This window comes from Strix uralensis, chromosome 9 (genome assembly GCF_047716275.1).
Source record: "Strix uralensis isolate ZFMK-TIS-50842 chromosome 9, bStrUra1, whole genome shotgun sequence".
NCBI lineage: Eukaryota > Metazoa > Chordata > Aves > Strigiformes > Strigidae > Strix > Strix uralensis.
The window spans coordinates 25,982,174-25,998,453 of NC_133980.1; the positions used below are offsets into that span (position 1 = coordinate 25,982,174).

The 16,280-nt window shown below is 37.2% G+C and overlaps 1 protein-coding gene across 2 annotated transcripts in view; it reads right to left on the reverse strand.

Moving 5' to 3' along the window:
- Positions 1-183: 183 nt before the first annotated feature.
- The window catches only part of FAM168B (family with sequence similarity 168 member B), a 47,706-nt gene continuing 31,609 nt past the window's right edge, over positions 184-16,280 (reverse strand). For both annotated transcript variants that reach the window (XM_074877805.1, XM_074877804.1), the window contains exons 3-7: positions 13,457-13,540; positions 9,083-9,225; positions 8,127-8,304; positions 6,690-6,819; positions 184-5,324 (exon numbers count right to left, since the gene is read on the reverse strand). In XM_074877805.1, the coding sequence (XP_074733906.1) occupies positions 6,707-6,819; positions 8,127-8,304; positions 9,083-9,225; positions 13,457-13,540 (518 nt within the window). In that variant the 3' untranslated portion in view covers positions 184-5,324; positions 6,690-6,706. The remainder of the gene's footprint in view (positions 5,325-6,689; positions 6,820-8,126; positions 8,305-9,082; positions 9,226-13,456; positions 13,541-16,280) is intronic.

Sequence of the window (16,280 nt, forward strand, 5' to 3'; positions counted from 1 at the left end):
TGTGTTTTGTTAGCCATTAAGAAACCTTACTGAGAAAAGTCACTTCACCAAATTTAAATGTTTTGCTTTGCTTCTATCAATCACCAGATTTCATTAAAGAGCTTAACCATACCATACTGCTATCCAGCAACAGAATCTTTTCTAAAGGATGTCACCGAAGACAGGAGGGAAAAAAAACCACAATAAGCAACACAAGTCAATCTTTATTGAAAACTGAAGTATTAATACATAACAATTCTTGTTACAATAAACGTGCTTTTAAGAATTTAAATCTGAGCTCATCTACTCATTGAATTGCATAAAAAATAAAAAAGTATGAATTTTCACAATTGAACTGGCTCAGAATGGAATCTCCACTCTTTGTGTTGATGTGATAGTTCAATGCAGGAGTGAGTGATGCCTTAAAACTTATTCTGGAAGACAACATTGACCTAAACTTAAAAAAAGTACCAATACAACTGTTCGTAAGACAGTTTTAAAAAAAGTAATAAAAAGGAAACCTGTGTCTATTCATAACAAACATGGAGAACTATTACTGGGGCCTCTTGTACTTCCATTGCATGCACTCACTTTTTCAAATCTTAGACAGGAGGGCAGCCAATAATAGCATTACAATAAAAAAAACCCACTAACAAATCCATTCTACTTAAAACAAGTCTGTACAGCAGCCAGCTAAAAAAGCTTTCCCAGTTTGCCTGCTAAGTGCCCAAAAGTCACAACTGTTTGGAAAAGTCATATTCACATTCTTGATGTTGAAACTTCAGAGCCCATAAATTGTTTAGAATATTTTTTAAAATCCCAAATGGACCCTTACTGCAACCTGTGGAATTCAGATGTTTCGGTGTTCTATTCAACCCACGCAAGAAAAGGTTTCCTTGTCCCCAGATAAGCACTGTTCCTCTTCTGTCTCCAAAACACACCTTATTTTCTCAACACCCTCCCAAACAAGAGGTGTACACAACCTGCTGAAAGAGTCCTCACTACTTCAAAGGAGATCTCAGAATGAACTTGGTTCTTGGCAAGGCTTGATGCACAAAACTATCCTAACTTTGCTGCAACTGTTCCTGTTAATTGGCATTCTACCTCATCAAACCTGAGGGTCTCTGCAGGAAGCTTAAAGTTGATAAAATACAGGACTAGAAAGCTGAAACTTATTAATGAGAACAACCTGAATGAGCTTAAATCTTTGTCTTTTGACCAGGTGTTCACACGCACTTGTACGTGCCCCCGCGCACGCTAGGGCCGGCCAGGGACACCTGCAGGAGAAGGCAGGATCCAGCTCCTGCCTGGTTCCCACCAGCGGCTGCACAAACCACATCCTGGACAATGGCAAACTGCCCTTCAACAACCACAGCATCCGGCCTCTTTCCCACAAGTTCCAGCTGAAGCATCACTACTGTTCACGTTCCTAAGATGAGAGGTTTCACGTACATGGTTATTTACTACTCTCTGGTATGAGTTTAAGCCTACAGTTAAGTGGTGGTATCGGATCGCTGTGCTCACCTATTCAAGCTAAAGTATGTTCTAAACCCAAAGGAATGGTGTATAATGCTCTGCTTAAGCACTGGGGAGTGATTCCAAGTCAATTCTAACTCTTGCCCAGATACCTTGAGTGGCCTTACTACCCAAGTAGCAGTGAAGCCAGAACGCTCCAATGAAGAGTAGTCAACATTGAGTACCCTGGTGTAACAACTCTGTACCAAGAACTATTCTCAGACAACACTAAGACATGGTGGTACTTACGGGTGGTGGTGGTGGTTTGCTGTTCAGGGTTTTTTTTCAGTGAATGAAGCAATACAAGGAAGGACTTCAATTAAAGGATTTTTTTTCATCTACCACTGCATCTAAGCATTTAACTTGCATAGTATGCTCAAAAAAAAAAAAGCTTTCTTAAACAGCATTCCTGCACATCTCCTAGAAACTTCAAACAGGCGATGGTTACAACAAGCACAAGCAAGATCTAGTAGTAGGTTCTCTGTTTTCCTTCCTGGTGTTTCACTAATAACCACCATGTCACTGACTAGGGCTACACGGTTTTGGTGCCAATTATTAGCCATTTTTCTTTTGCTGCTGCTACATTTAAAAGACATTTTCATCAGTTGTTACTGACATAGGGAATACCTCAGTTTTTAAAAAATACTTTATCTAAACTCAACACCTGAAATTTGAATTAAAAAAAATAAAAAAAAAAAATCTTTCTTGGACTTCTCTTTGTTATTGCTGCAACAGTTATTTTCGGTTCCAGGTTTAAAGTAGTACTTTGTTTTTAATCATATAAAGCTGCCATAAAAGTTTTTGTTTGTTGTTTTTTTTTGTTTTTTTGTTTTTTTAAAGAGAAGCTTGATCTGAAATGTCTCTACTGCACTAGCTCTTTTCATTTGCTGAGGAGCTCTAGTGCAAACACATACTGCGTATTTATTTATAAAGGAATTCTAAATAGGGAATGTTATATAAAAAGCAGGAGAGAATGTTTCATAAGACCCTCACTGTGTAAACGCCTATTTAATGATGTACAGTTTCCCCTGCTGCAGTTTTATAACCATGCTTTCTACTATTTGCAACAAAATACCATTAAGATAGTTATATATACACATATTTCCCCCGTCCCCCTGCACTGTGCTTTTGGTTACTTTCCTTATCAACTACTGGAGACATGCTCCTCCCTCCCAGTAGATTATAATTGATCGAAACTGGAAGGCGTAGTACCTTTTAAAAAAGGTACAGTTTCCCCCTCGTGGATGAATCCCATAATGCAACTTAGAAAAAAAAAAGTGCTCAAGTGAGACTGCCTAAATGTTATGGAATATTATACAGAGACCAATTCCAAGATGACATTTAGGAATCTGAAGTTAGAGCAAATATATAGGAAGTTATATTCATTCCTTAACTATTTATCTATTGCAGCATTCATGAAAGTTCTCTCCTATGATTTTCAAAGCTTTAGTTTGTTGGGTGATGAGACAGGAGACAGCAAAGCTTTGAGCTTGTTCTTTACAGCTTCTCCCCAATATAGCACACTTTCATGCCTCAGCTCTTTGTTAAAATCATGCTAAGACAACAAAATGTCACACTCTACCAGCTAAAATGGACAAATGGCCTGTATTAATGCTCACTGTACTCTGGCACACCTGACTAATCAAAGCTGCAAATCTACTACACAAATGGAATTGTTAAACAGACTTGAACGAAGCAGTACAGATTCAAATAAGTTTGTCTGGGGTAATTTTCTGCTCCATATAAAAACATATGGAAATCCCTAAGCTGCAGTAAGTGCTCATGAGTAAGGTTTAAAGTACTTATACCAACAACATAGTTATGTTCATGGCATTAGAAATAAGGGGGCTGTCCACTGACAGTGATTCATGCAAAATAACCTAAACTTTATTAAACAAAAAAAAAGGAAGTACAAAATATGGAGAGTGCTTATCGTAAAAAATAAAGTTACTGAAGGCTCTAACAACCAACGGGTTATGAAGGTACATAAGCCTCCCACCAGGGCAGATACTGGAATGGCAGCATTAAGTCAGCACTGATGCTACCCTGAGGTAGCTGCCAAATCTCTATAGGAGCAGAACACCCCAAAACAAAGCGTAACTAGATACACAACTTAGAAAATTTACTTCTGAATGGAAGTTAACCTACAAGAACAATACAGCCTGATATACCTCTGTGTAAACACTTAAAAGGGAACAACATTTTATAACCATTTACTGCATAATTTATTGCAGGCAGAATGTATCAAAAAAAAGAAAATCGCATCTTTCTGGAATCATAAGTCAGGCAGGTTTAAGAAAAACCTTGACTTTATGTGCAATATTCAAATTTAAAAATTTAAAATCTCCCCCATAACAATTTTGGTATACAAATGGGTTCTAAGGCTAGCCCTTTGTCCCACAGCATTTGCTTTGAGGTACTTTTTAAAAATTGAAGTTGCAAGAAAGAATATCAGAAATGACTCATTGCAATGAAATGCTCATCTGCAGTCAAGTCTTATTTTACGTGCTTCCAAGTGCAATTTAGGAAGTAAAAAAAAAAATACTAAGAAAACACATCAAAATGTTGTAACCAACAAATGGCTCCTACATTAATTTCAAATATTTTCAGAAAAAAAAAACAAAACAAAAAAACAGCTATTTGAAATCTCTATATTCTGGCAGCCCTACTACAGCATATCCATAGTCCATACTGCAAGTAACTAATAAGGAAATCGTGTTAAAATGATTTGTTCCCCTTTAACATACTCATCAGGCACACAAGCTTTCCTCAGAATAACATGCAGCTGAACTCCTGCTTGTTGTAGAAAGCCCTAGCGTTTCTTAAGTTTCAGGAAAGCAAGCTGAATCAACTGCACATACATTTTCAACTGACTACAACATTCTTTAGGAAAAACAGCATGGATTTCCTGAACTGAGAACTAGAAGTGTTTTTCTATCAGTCTGTGTGGCAGTCTCACTTTGACACATCTTGCATCATATGAAAGATAGTACTGAATATATATCTCCCCAGGACATGCAATTCATTATGCAGGTGATGTCACCTCCTACTATTCCTAAGAGCCAGTTTTGCCTCAAGGAAGTTTGCTTTATTTACTGGCACACACAGCATTACCTTTGTCATTTCATTCTGATCCTTAAGAACATCTGTATAACACTGAATCTGTATAATGAAAATGAAAAGGTATGAAGTCAACTAATTGTGTGCGGGATTTCTACAGCTTGTCTGACTCATTTTCCAGTCACTCCAATTTAGTAGTTGAATTTGAAAAGAATACATAACTTAAATAAAAATATGCCCCTTTTAAACTGGCAACTTCATCAACCTGAAAAAGGCTGAAGCACTTATCTAATGTATATTATGGTATTCTGTAAAGAAACTCACTTTCATGATTCTACCTTTTAAGACCCTGCATACATTACAACAGTGCATTAGTGATACAAGTTGTAAAATACTTTCTGGTTCCTTTGGATTTGCATATGATGGTTTTTGCATCAGTCACTGCAGGTAGATTGAGCAAGCTTTGTTTTTGTGTTTTAACATGCATTCAACTAGATATGGATCAGAATAAATTTATACTCCCTTTTTATCATTATAATTAGCTAAAAAATTGCAAGACAGTCCACAAAACAGGATTTGCTTTAAGACTAACTGCTGGAGTTCCAAGATGTAAGATATGCAGCACTGGAAAATCTTCAGTGATCAGGAATTAGTAGTGTTTAGCCAAGTGTTGAAAGCATTCAGAAGAAAAGTCCTGGTTGGAGGCATGAGGGCTTCAGCACCAACTTTTAAACCTCAATTTCTTGATTGCATATCTCCCATCTTCAAACCTATGTTAAGAGGGGGAAAAAAAACAGGAAATACTCTCAATTATATGGAATACTATTTGAGTGTGGCAGAACATTCTGACATTTCATGCACCACATTGATATGCACACACAACAGATGTTAAGTATTACATAATGCTATCTAGCACTTATCCAGTCAACTGAAATCTACAGGCTTCTAGGTTAAAAATTCACTACACTGATTTTCTCCCATCCTGTCCATTCCAGCTTTCTGTCATCACTAGTAGTTTTGTCTTAAGTAGAAGGTGCAATACTAAAAAGGTATTTTATGCTAAATTTAATTATCAGCAGTTCTGACTTTAGTCACAGCAGAACTCTCACTTTTTATACACAATGTAATATGATGCTGTCAGATGAAATACTGTATGTGAAACATTTCGGATCTGCAGACCAATATGCAGCACCACAGCAAAATAAGAAATGGCTGTTGCATTACTAACTCAAAGGTAATAGTCACCTGTAATCACAGAACTCTGGACTCCTAACTGCTGCAACAGAAATCCAGAGAAAGTTAAAGTTAACTTTGTCATAAACTAAATGGACTAAAAGCAAAAATTTCTAGTTCAGTTGGTCTGACAAGTCCTTATTTCAAATGAAGCTGTTCTGAATTTATGCTAAAAAAAAAAAACCCAGAAACAGAAGGGAGGATCCCAAAAACATTCGGCTTTGTGTCAGTTTGACACACATTACGCCCCCAAAATCCATCCCACCTTAGCAGATTTCAAAATTAAACTCCTTTTCTTGAAACCCATGACATAAATTTTGGTTCACACCAGAAATGATTTTTCCATGCTGACTGCAAGGTGTATGAACTGGTACTTACCTGAAACAGAGTGAATATATGAAATTAACCCAAGGTTCTGTATTTGTTTCAGCAGATCATAAAAAAGATTCACCTTCAGAGCAAGGCAACACACTTACTTTCCCTACATATTTCACCGATCAAAAATAAGACTACAAAGTTACACACATTGCTTCCTTCAGGAATCACAGTACTGCTGAATTCAACAACTACCAATGAATCCAAAATACTGAATTCACTTAGACGCAGATGTATTGTATAATAAGGCAGACTTGAGACTCGTTCTTTCATACTCAACAATCATAGACCGTGAAAATGATTCATCATTTCTGCAGATACAGACCACTGAAGCAGTCCCACTAGGCTTCTCTCCTTTGCAGGGAACAGCTATTACATAAGCAATAATTTTTGTGTATTCTTACTCAAGTAGAATACTGTAGAAATACCCCAGACTGCTTACCTTCTGAAAAATCTCCCCAAAAGAACCTGCAATGCTGTCATTTATAAGAAAGATTAACTGCTTTCAATCTCAATTGGTAACTTACACTGACTGCCAGGATGATCACCACTGTGGGGGCACATAACTATAGGTTGGTGTTCCTGGAGCCCGATATGTGGGCATAGTAACTGGATGAGGGGCTACTGGAGTTGGGGAATGAGTTGTCAACAAAGTACCTAGGAGGAAGAGAACAATTTTTTTAGTAAGCACAAATTCCAGTACAGAGGAAAAAAAAAAAAAAAAAAAGGGGGGGGGGGGGGGGCGGGGAAGAGTTAATTTTAAAAACAATTGCAGCTTGCTCATCTTCTGATCTAAAATTACCAGTATCATTTTGAACTCCAGCCCCAATTTTCCTTCAAACATTTGTGCAAGGGGATCATTTTGATGTTTAGTCCAATGCACACAAAGATACTCATTACTCAAAAATAGCTCTAGCAGAAACCCTGCAACATAAGCATTATTCACTTCAAAACTTTTTCCCACAGCAGGCTTTATACACTGTAAGAATATTTGATGGTAGAGATAACTTGACTGATAAATCAGAATAAATTAGTTCTTGTTTGCATTATTACAAACAGGCTGAGACAGCAGGATTTTAACAGTCCTACTCTAGAGCACTTTACAGAAACAGTAACAAACACCTGGGACAAGCTTGCCCACATACGAAAATCCGACATTAGCTCAGTTTGTGACACAACTTCTCTTGTTTTCAGGTTCCTCAAATTAAATGATAAATTTGACAATATAAAAAACAGAATCTGAAAACAAGCATGATGTTTATATTAATGAACTGAGTGCCCTTTGACTGAATGTGGACAGTTCTTCATGAGTTAAGACCCACTGAGTAACAAAGCATGATGCTCCCCCAGTAAACACTCACAGATGAGTCTATATTATTGGTTAAACAACATTTTCTCCAAAACACTACCACTAAGAGTGTGGCATTAGGAAGTAGACAACCCTAACCATTGCCCATGACACAGAAGACTTACAGATAGTACAAACACATAAAATGTATCTTAACATAAAAAGAAGGTCAGCTATATGAGGGGTGGGCTGAAAATACTGCATGTTCCTCAGCCTTAAGAGGCTGCTGTTTTCAACTAGGCATAGAGAAATGTATTGAGAAGAGGAAGTCAGTCTCTTGACACTGGTAAGATGAGAAGCAAATGATGCAAGAGTAAGTGAAATCCCATACAGATATAAAGAAAAAATATTTTACCATAATACTAATAGCTGGGAAGAGGTGTGATATCTCCATCCTTAGAGATGATCACAGTATCACTGAACAAGTACTGATCTAGCTGGACCCACTCTGAAGATGCTGGACTAGATGACCTACAGAAGTCCCTTCTAATTTGAACAATTCTGTGATTCTGCCAAGTACACCCCTGGCATCACATTTTCGTAATGCAGCTGTGTTCTGTCTAGAACTGAAAGGGGAGCTTCATCAAGAAAACATCAGGGTTATCAGCTCACGTACCTGCTGACATTGCCATGGTAGTCCCAGCCACCATGCCCATGGTCACACCGTTTCCCCTTGGTGGCGGAATGGGAGCAGGATACATAGTCGCTGGCATGCCGTTAGGCTGCACAACTGTGGTGTGGTGAATTACGTGGGGTGGTGCTGCATATAAAGGCTGCGTGTAATAAGTGCCTTGCTGTTGGAGGAAAAGAAAAATGTAAATTAAGTAGTTACAGCACATCTGATGGGGAGGATAAATGACATCTTCTTTCATGAATGTATCATGAAATAAAAGCATTGCCCTAAAGATGCAGTGTATTTCCACAGCAGAAGCCAAAACATTTATTTCAACTATTCCAACTGCGTTTCACTGGCAAACTTTTTAACATTTATCCCCTTTTTAAGGAATTTATCCAATCTGGATAAACCTCGTTACATGCTTATTAATTCCCTTCAACTACTGCGTGCATGCCAGGCAAGTTTCTTCTACACAAAAAGAGAGCCAACATTTCTACAAAATAAGCTTACTGAAGTGTCTTAATTCTATAATTTCAAACAGTTTTCAACAATTTGCATTGGTAACAATGGCAACAATGAGACTTGGTAACTCCCTGAATCACAAGAGGCTTCCTAAAAGAAATAAATCAATGCAAGTTTGTACCAATTTTTGACAAAATGAAATCAGCATGTGGTAGTTCTAGCTTCCAGCACACATTTTTAAAACTACTGAATCTAGTGTCTCTTCAAAGACTGAACACATTATCAGTAAGTGCAGAGTAACTGTCACGTGAAAGAGAGAATGTAAGAGTGCACACACACTTTGTAAATCACTGTATTAAGAATTCTTACTGCAGGCAGCTAAAAATTCTCTCCATGAAGAAATAAATGTGATGTAAAGTTAAGAGTTCAAGCAGATATTACAAGGTAAACAAAACACTACCCAAACAGACAGTTTTTTGGTTTTGTTCATTTACCTGTGCATACGGATTCTGCTGTGGATAGGCACTTCGAACTGGGTACACAGCAGTCTGATAGGGATTCGGTGACGAAGAATATGGTGGCACTGCTCCACTAGTGGGTGAACAAGATACTTTATATGGGGTGCCTGGTGTATAACCTGAAACAAAGGTAAATCTGCATTAAAAACATGAAAAACAAGTGTCAGTACACCGCTTTCTGAAGTCAGGGGTAACAATTTTCTTTACTTCCAAATTCCTTAATCTTCACGTGAGTATTCAATGTGACTACTCATGTGAGTAGTCTCACTATCCAAGCACAAGTCCTACCATTTACATAATACTGATAACAGTCTGAAAATAATACTTGACTGTGTCAACTGTGCATGAAAAGTTAACTGCATTTTTGCTCAATTTGCTTTTCAAATCTATGGATATTGGATAAAAAAGTAGATTTGGATTTTTATAGTAATATAATTAAATACTTGTATTTGGCATATTAGGCAGCATTCCTACACAGGAGGATTTGGCACATGTTAATATCAGCCCACTTCTCCATGCACCCCAAATTGTACTGGCAACACATAGTAACAGTTAACTAACCTGCAGCTGCCTTCTGTAGAAGATGACACAGCACAAGAATAACAATTTCAAAAGTCAGAATCATGTAAAGAGCTCACTATGGATTTTCAGAGAACAGAGATACAATCTGCAACCTCTACTTCAACTTATGCTCTCATTTGTTTTCTGGCATTTTCTGAACTGGCTAAAATAAGCAGGAAAGGCCATACCTTTAAAACACAAGCACTGAGGAGTTCATTGCAACTGCAAAGTAGACTTTGAAGGCACTTTAATTTCTTTAAATCTTCTTTTTGTGTAGTACATACATAGACATACTCTTAATCATCACTTAAGAATTATTTTTATACATTACAGTAAGACTTCAGATGTCATCAGGAAGAATTTTGCATTCCTATTACAAAGTCCTCAAAATCAGCCTCCCTTGTAAATCTTCAATTTTTACAGGGGTAAGTAGCAACCGCTGGCTCAGACCCTGCCTAAAGACAGTTCTTCTGCAATTTCTCCCGCCCTCATCAGACAAGGTCTCAGGATAACAGAACAAGGGCTTGATGACGCATGGGGGAGATCTATGAAAAGCACCGTTGCTGCTGCATGCTACACTCCCAAGATTATACTACAGCTTAATGGCCAGAGTGAGAATACAAATACCTTAGCAGCAGCATCCACCAGTAATGACATTTAGGGTAGTAAACAACAGGCATGATCCTATTCTGGAGAAAGCATCAAGGCCCTAGTCTGTGCTATGCTGAAAAGGTCTTGGGTCTCATGCAGGTCCACCACACTAGGAGACACAACATCTACAGATACAATTTCTATGTAGCTGCATTTGTACAAAGTAGTACTAGAGCAACACAAGAAAGAAAAAAAACTTGGTAATTATAGAAAAAAAATGAGACTATCATCAGAATAGAGATTAGGTTGACTTTAAAAACTGTCTAGAATGTGCTGACTTCAATACAGAGAACAGATCTGAAGCCATATAGCAGAGAGAACACTGGCATTTGTGTTGTGAAAAATCAGTCTGTGCAGACAGCATGATGACAGATGACCTTTCCTCTTTTTGCAGAAGTCTGAGTTTCTTTTCAATTTCATTCCACCCTTCAAACTCAAAATTGTTATGTTAACGAACAAGTTAAGTTTGGCTTGTTTTTTTTAATAGAATTTAACACCTTTAAGAGACACTAAAGAAAGCTACCACAGCACTTAGTCTGAACTCTTGTTTTTAGAGATCCTAAATTTTTGACAAATAGAGCATGCTGAGGAAGTATCTAACTTCTATTTCTAGTACGGAGCGCTACAAAACCCGAACATGAAGCATCACTACAGAACTACATCCTCAGTCAAGTCCACTCTCATTCTAAAAACCCACTGATACAGCCACACGGGCAATTTAACTTTCATTCTTGCAAAGTGGTACATCCATACAAGAGGTATTCTGCCCTCCCATTTGATTTTTTTCTCTCTTTCAAGGAGTAAAAACCTTAAAAGGTAAGCCATATGGTTATTCAAAACCACAGAAATTTAAGAAAGATACCTGTAAAAAGGTACCCTTTCTGAACAGCAGTGGCACAGCACATTTAAACACTGCTGTGTGATGTGAATTTAGAAAAGTTTTGATTCTACAAACAAGCAGTTACATCAGAAAATTTATTTTAAAAATTATTAAAAAATCCCAGCTGTTAGGACAAAGTACTTCAAGTTGTTATCTGCCTGAATTAGAACATCTGGACATTCTGAACTCCAGTTCATAGCTTAAAGAGTAGCTAAAAACTAAAGCTATTCTTAGTTCTGAAATCAAAGCTTATTTTCTATTCAACTGCAATAAAGCCTCTAATAGTACTAGCTTTAAAAAAAAATTAAGGACATTTGAAGATGGTATACAACTTCTATATGTCCTCATTCCTTTTTCACACAAAAGTAAAAAATTTCTTACTCTAACTTTGCTATATGAGATGTATTCCAAGATTAATCAATGAAAACTAATCTTATCACATGATTAAATCTAACAAGTCAAGAATCTTCCCCAGAAAACACAGCCTTTTGTTACAACATAACTGACATGGAGGGGAAAAAAACCAATCAACTGGATAAAAACATCAGTCTCATGATTTGGTAAATTGATTTCATGCAGCTTATCTTCATCTTCCTGCAGCAGGATTTGCAAACTGCAACCAGTAACAAGACTGGAACTTTCAGTTATCTGATCCTAGGATGAAAAACTACAGCTACTCCTCAGCACAGCTGCAGGAATCCTGATGATATATACAGTGGAGCACAGAAGGCAGTGACACATCACTAGGGTAATCTCAACCGTGAACCTGAAGGGCCTATTAGCAATACGAGCTGATAATAAAAGCCCACATTGGGCTTTGATTCCCATGCTATGAGTTACACCCCTGATGGGAACTGCTCTCCCTTGAACATCACTTTCAAAAATGTTCTTGAACAACCCAGTGCAAGTGCAAGCTGTTACTCCCAGATACGATACTTGCACAGAGGCAATACCCTATCCAAAGGATAGAGCTTTCTTTTTTTAAATTACTGGAATTTACAATATCCATCCACTTCCCTACCTTAAATTCAAGACTGAAGACAAGCCAAGATCAGTTCTGCACTCGCTATGCCTCTAAGCAGCAAACTGAACAGAGACACAGGTTGTACCAACTAGAATACTCCACAGTTCTAAGGAAAGCTGCACAGCTACACACTTTTAACAGGTTCTGCAGGCAAACATTTTAGATCACATACTCTTGCCTCAGTAATTGCTGCCACGCCCTTTTTAGAGTCTCCTGGTAGTTAATGAAATGTCATACCTTACAAACACTGAACTCCAGTATCACAAGCAGGCTTCCACAACATAAGCTTCCCAATTTCAAGCAGCATCCTTTACTATACCCATAAGTTACACAAGAGCATTCAGGGACAAATTTGGTTATATGCCACATGTATCTCTGAAAAATTGGCATACTACCTGCAAGTGAAAGAGTTCCCGAAGATGGCTCAGATCTACATTAACAAAGTGGTGTAAGGAATTCCTTAGTATGCAGAATAACCACAGGGAGAACACTGTTCCATCAGATGGATGTTCCTGGTTTAAGTGAAAATTATATGCTACCAGTTTCTGTTTTGTTTCAAGCATTAGCACATCAAAATCATCTTCTATTAGTGAAAACACAACTACATGAAAACAACTTGGGTGAGTGCTTTGGTTTCTCTCGTGTCTGTTTTTCCATCTCCCTTTTCCTAGGCTCATCACATTCCCTTTCTCTTAAATGACTGGCATGCAAGTGCAGTTACCTAAATCCTCCCCCAGTATCTACTATGGACAAAACAGTTTTACCCAGCAACCAGGCTTTCCAGACAATTAGTTCTTGCAGGACAATCTTAAGGGCTGAAAGAAGGCAGCAAGCTGAGCTTGGAAAGATACGATTTAAGAGAAGGATGAAAAAGAAGAATTTTGAAGACAACAGAAGGAAAAACAGAAATCTGGAAACAACCAGTAGCATGCAAAGCAAGCAGAATCATGAAGAAGGCAGTGAAGGCAAAAGCAACGCAATCCTCAAGTATCGGCCTGAAATACGGAACAACAGCTAAAAACTCAGCTTTTCCCTTCTCTGAAGGTGAAAGCAGTATGACAATACAAGATTATACTCAATTTATCAGATGATTCCTTATGAGTCATATTCAAAGTAATGTAACACTTATCTCACAGTGTAAGTGTTATTGTAAGCCCCTACAGCTTCTCCTCATTCTTGGTTCTATCAACTTCCAAACTTCGGGTTAGTGCTTGGACATACCTATTACACATACCTGTTTGGAAGGTAGGATTTGCTCCAGGATACATGTTAGGGGAATAGGCAGGCGCAGCTGCTGCATAGCCCATGGGGAAGCCAGCTAGAAGAAAGAATATGTCAAAGTTATTTTCTAGACTGATTGCACAGTCTAACCAGACTTTTACTCTCGAAGATTTGTCGCTGCACGTCTTTTGAGATAAGCTAACAGATGGCCTTCAATCACACCTCCTCAACTAAAACACTGGGCTCCTCTTCTCCCAAGCCACCTGAAGCTGAACGCTAGATGAAGGGAACAGCTAAGGAGTCACAAGTGCCATTCTCCCTTACATCCCTGTTTCAGCAAATCTCAAAGTTGACCAAGTAACTCTTGAGTTAGTTGGACAACAACGTTTTGTACAACTACCCAATCCTCCTCCCCTCTGAGTTTTAAGACCTGATGTACATAAAATATTTATCGGGAGAAAAGGGACTTTTTCCTCAGAAACAAATCCCTAACAGTCAGAGTGACTCTGACTCTCCAGATCAGAGGTGTCACAAATAGAGAGTACAAAGCAACCTGAGGTAGTCCAAAACATTTGTTGCATTTGACACAGTTATTAAACAAGCTCACGAACTTCAGGCATGTACTATGACAGTTAACAGTAACAAGTGATTCACTACGGTATCAGCAAAATGACAGGTAAACGCTTCTACACCGGAATACAAGAACCACTATGGCTGAATTAACATCGCAATACACTGACCTCCAACATAAGGCAAAAAAGAGCATTTAGCAAAAGCTACGGTTACTTGAAAGATACGAAGTTTGATTAGATTCTAACAAGTGAAATTTCTGAATTAGTCATAGCTGTTATTTTTTCCAGAACTTATTTACATTATTACAAACTTTAAAACTGAGTAATGTCTGTATTTAGAAAGACACAGTTACCACCACATTTTGTTATCAACATATAAAGATTTCAACTTCTCCAGATGAAAGGCAATTACTATTTGCATATTCACCATCAGGCTTAAAGCTGCTGGTTTTAAACTGCTATTCCAATCTGAAGAGTTTCTATTTTGCTATAAATCCCAAAGACCTTAGCAATTACTCCTAACAATAAAAATTCCTTAGCTCAGGACTATATTTGCCAACCTAGTTTTGTAAAGAACTCTGTAAACATATCAAGTGACATACACTTGGCACTACTATTAGGTGGTCAGCATGGATAAGACTAAGAAAAGCATTAGGCTTAAAAATCAAAGGTAAAAATAACATCCAATTCCAAACAACTTTTCAGAGTGTAAATAGCACTTAAGTTTTCAAATTCACAAGCTGCTAGCGAAAAGCTTTAGTACAGCTTCACACCTTACTCAAACTGACTACACATCTGCAACATTAATGTTGTATACATTTTCATTCCTCTATTCTTTCTTCACAGGTTCAGCTCCACAGTAGACCACTACGAGCTGCTCAAGAAACAAGTCATTTGTGAAAAATATAACTATGACAAGCAGCAATTCGGACTTCTACTCAGAACTTTTATCCATATGAGAACATTTGGATATTGATTCTTTGGTACTGTAAACCCATCCAACAATCCCAAATAGATGTAGCATAATATAAACAGCTATTAAATATGCAACAGCTTTAGAAACACAGTGTCTTTAAATAATACATTCCACCTAGCGATATGTTCATTACTTTCTATTACCATGAAATCCATGTAAATTCAATGATTCTGAATGGAGAATATGTAGGTTTTAAATGAGGAGAGGCGAAGAAGGGAGACTTAGTCATGCACCAGTTTTTAAAAAAAAATCCTAAAATGCAAATCTACTTTTCATTTTAGAAAACATGTTTTGTGTTTATCCCACGATCTTTAAGCCTGAACCAGGCACATCAGCAAACTATCTGTAACAGCGTAACACTGTAGACCTTATTGCTGAATTTAAGGGTCACAGTTGAATAAACCGACTGACTGCTATAAGGAAGAATTCTGAGCGATCAACTTATAGCATGACATGTGAGGCACCTCTGTAACAACTGTACTTCAATTCCATATATTTTAGTTATGCTAGTTTATAACCAAGTAAAGACTGGTGCAAATATACAGTACTTGCACAATTTAATACGTACTCTAATATGTATAACAGTAAAATAAAAGATTAGAAGTTGTAATGTTGTTTAAACTGCTATTTATGAATATACAATAGTATATCTTCCTAAGTAAATTAAGGTGCCACTTAGATTAGCACAAACAAGAGCTTCAATGCAATGTGTAAACGGTTGTAAGTACAAATGAAACCCTGGTTAATATAAATCTGTGTTTAGAAAATGAATAGAGATAAAAATACAAAGTTATTTAAATAATTCATAATAATCTTTAGCTAAAGTAAAAGAAAGCCTTGAAAAAGGAATTACAAATATAGAAATAACTGCACTGTAACAGATATTAATTAGTAAACCACTGCTGCTTCCCTTATTATAAAATTATTGTAGTCCATATAACTAAGACAGTTACAGAGAATAACACCATCCTGCGGGACTTATGGTTTACACGGCATGAGCTTTACAATTTATTACTGCACCATTTCAGTCACTCAACAGACTGTTGTTTTCCCCTTATAAACACTGTAGAAATCAAGAAATGTACACTAGTTTGAGGAAAAAAATACAAGTACCTGAAAAGCAAAAATAAAAATGTTTTTGAAACAATCAAGTCAACAGTAAAGAAAATTCATTTATGCACCAGTATTTAGAAGAAGGAACAGAGAAAAGTGGAACAGGAAAACAGGAACTCCAGTATACTGCCTAAGCTGAAAAGCAAATTTTAAAACTGTAAATATCAGTAGGAAAA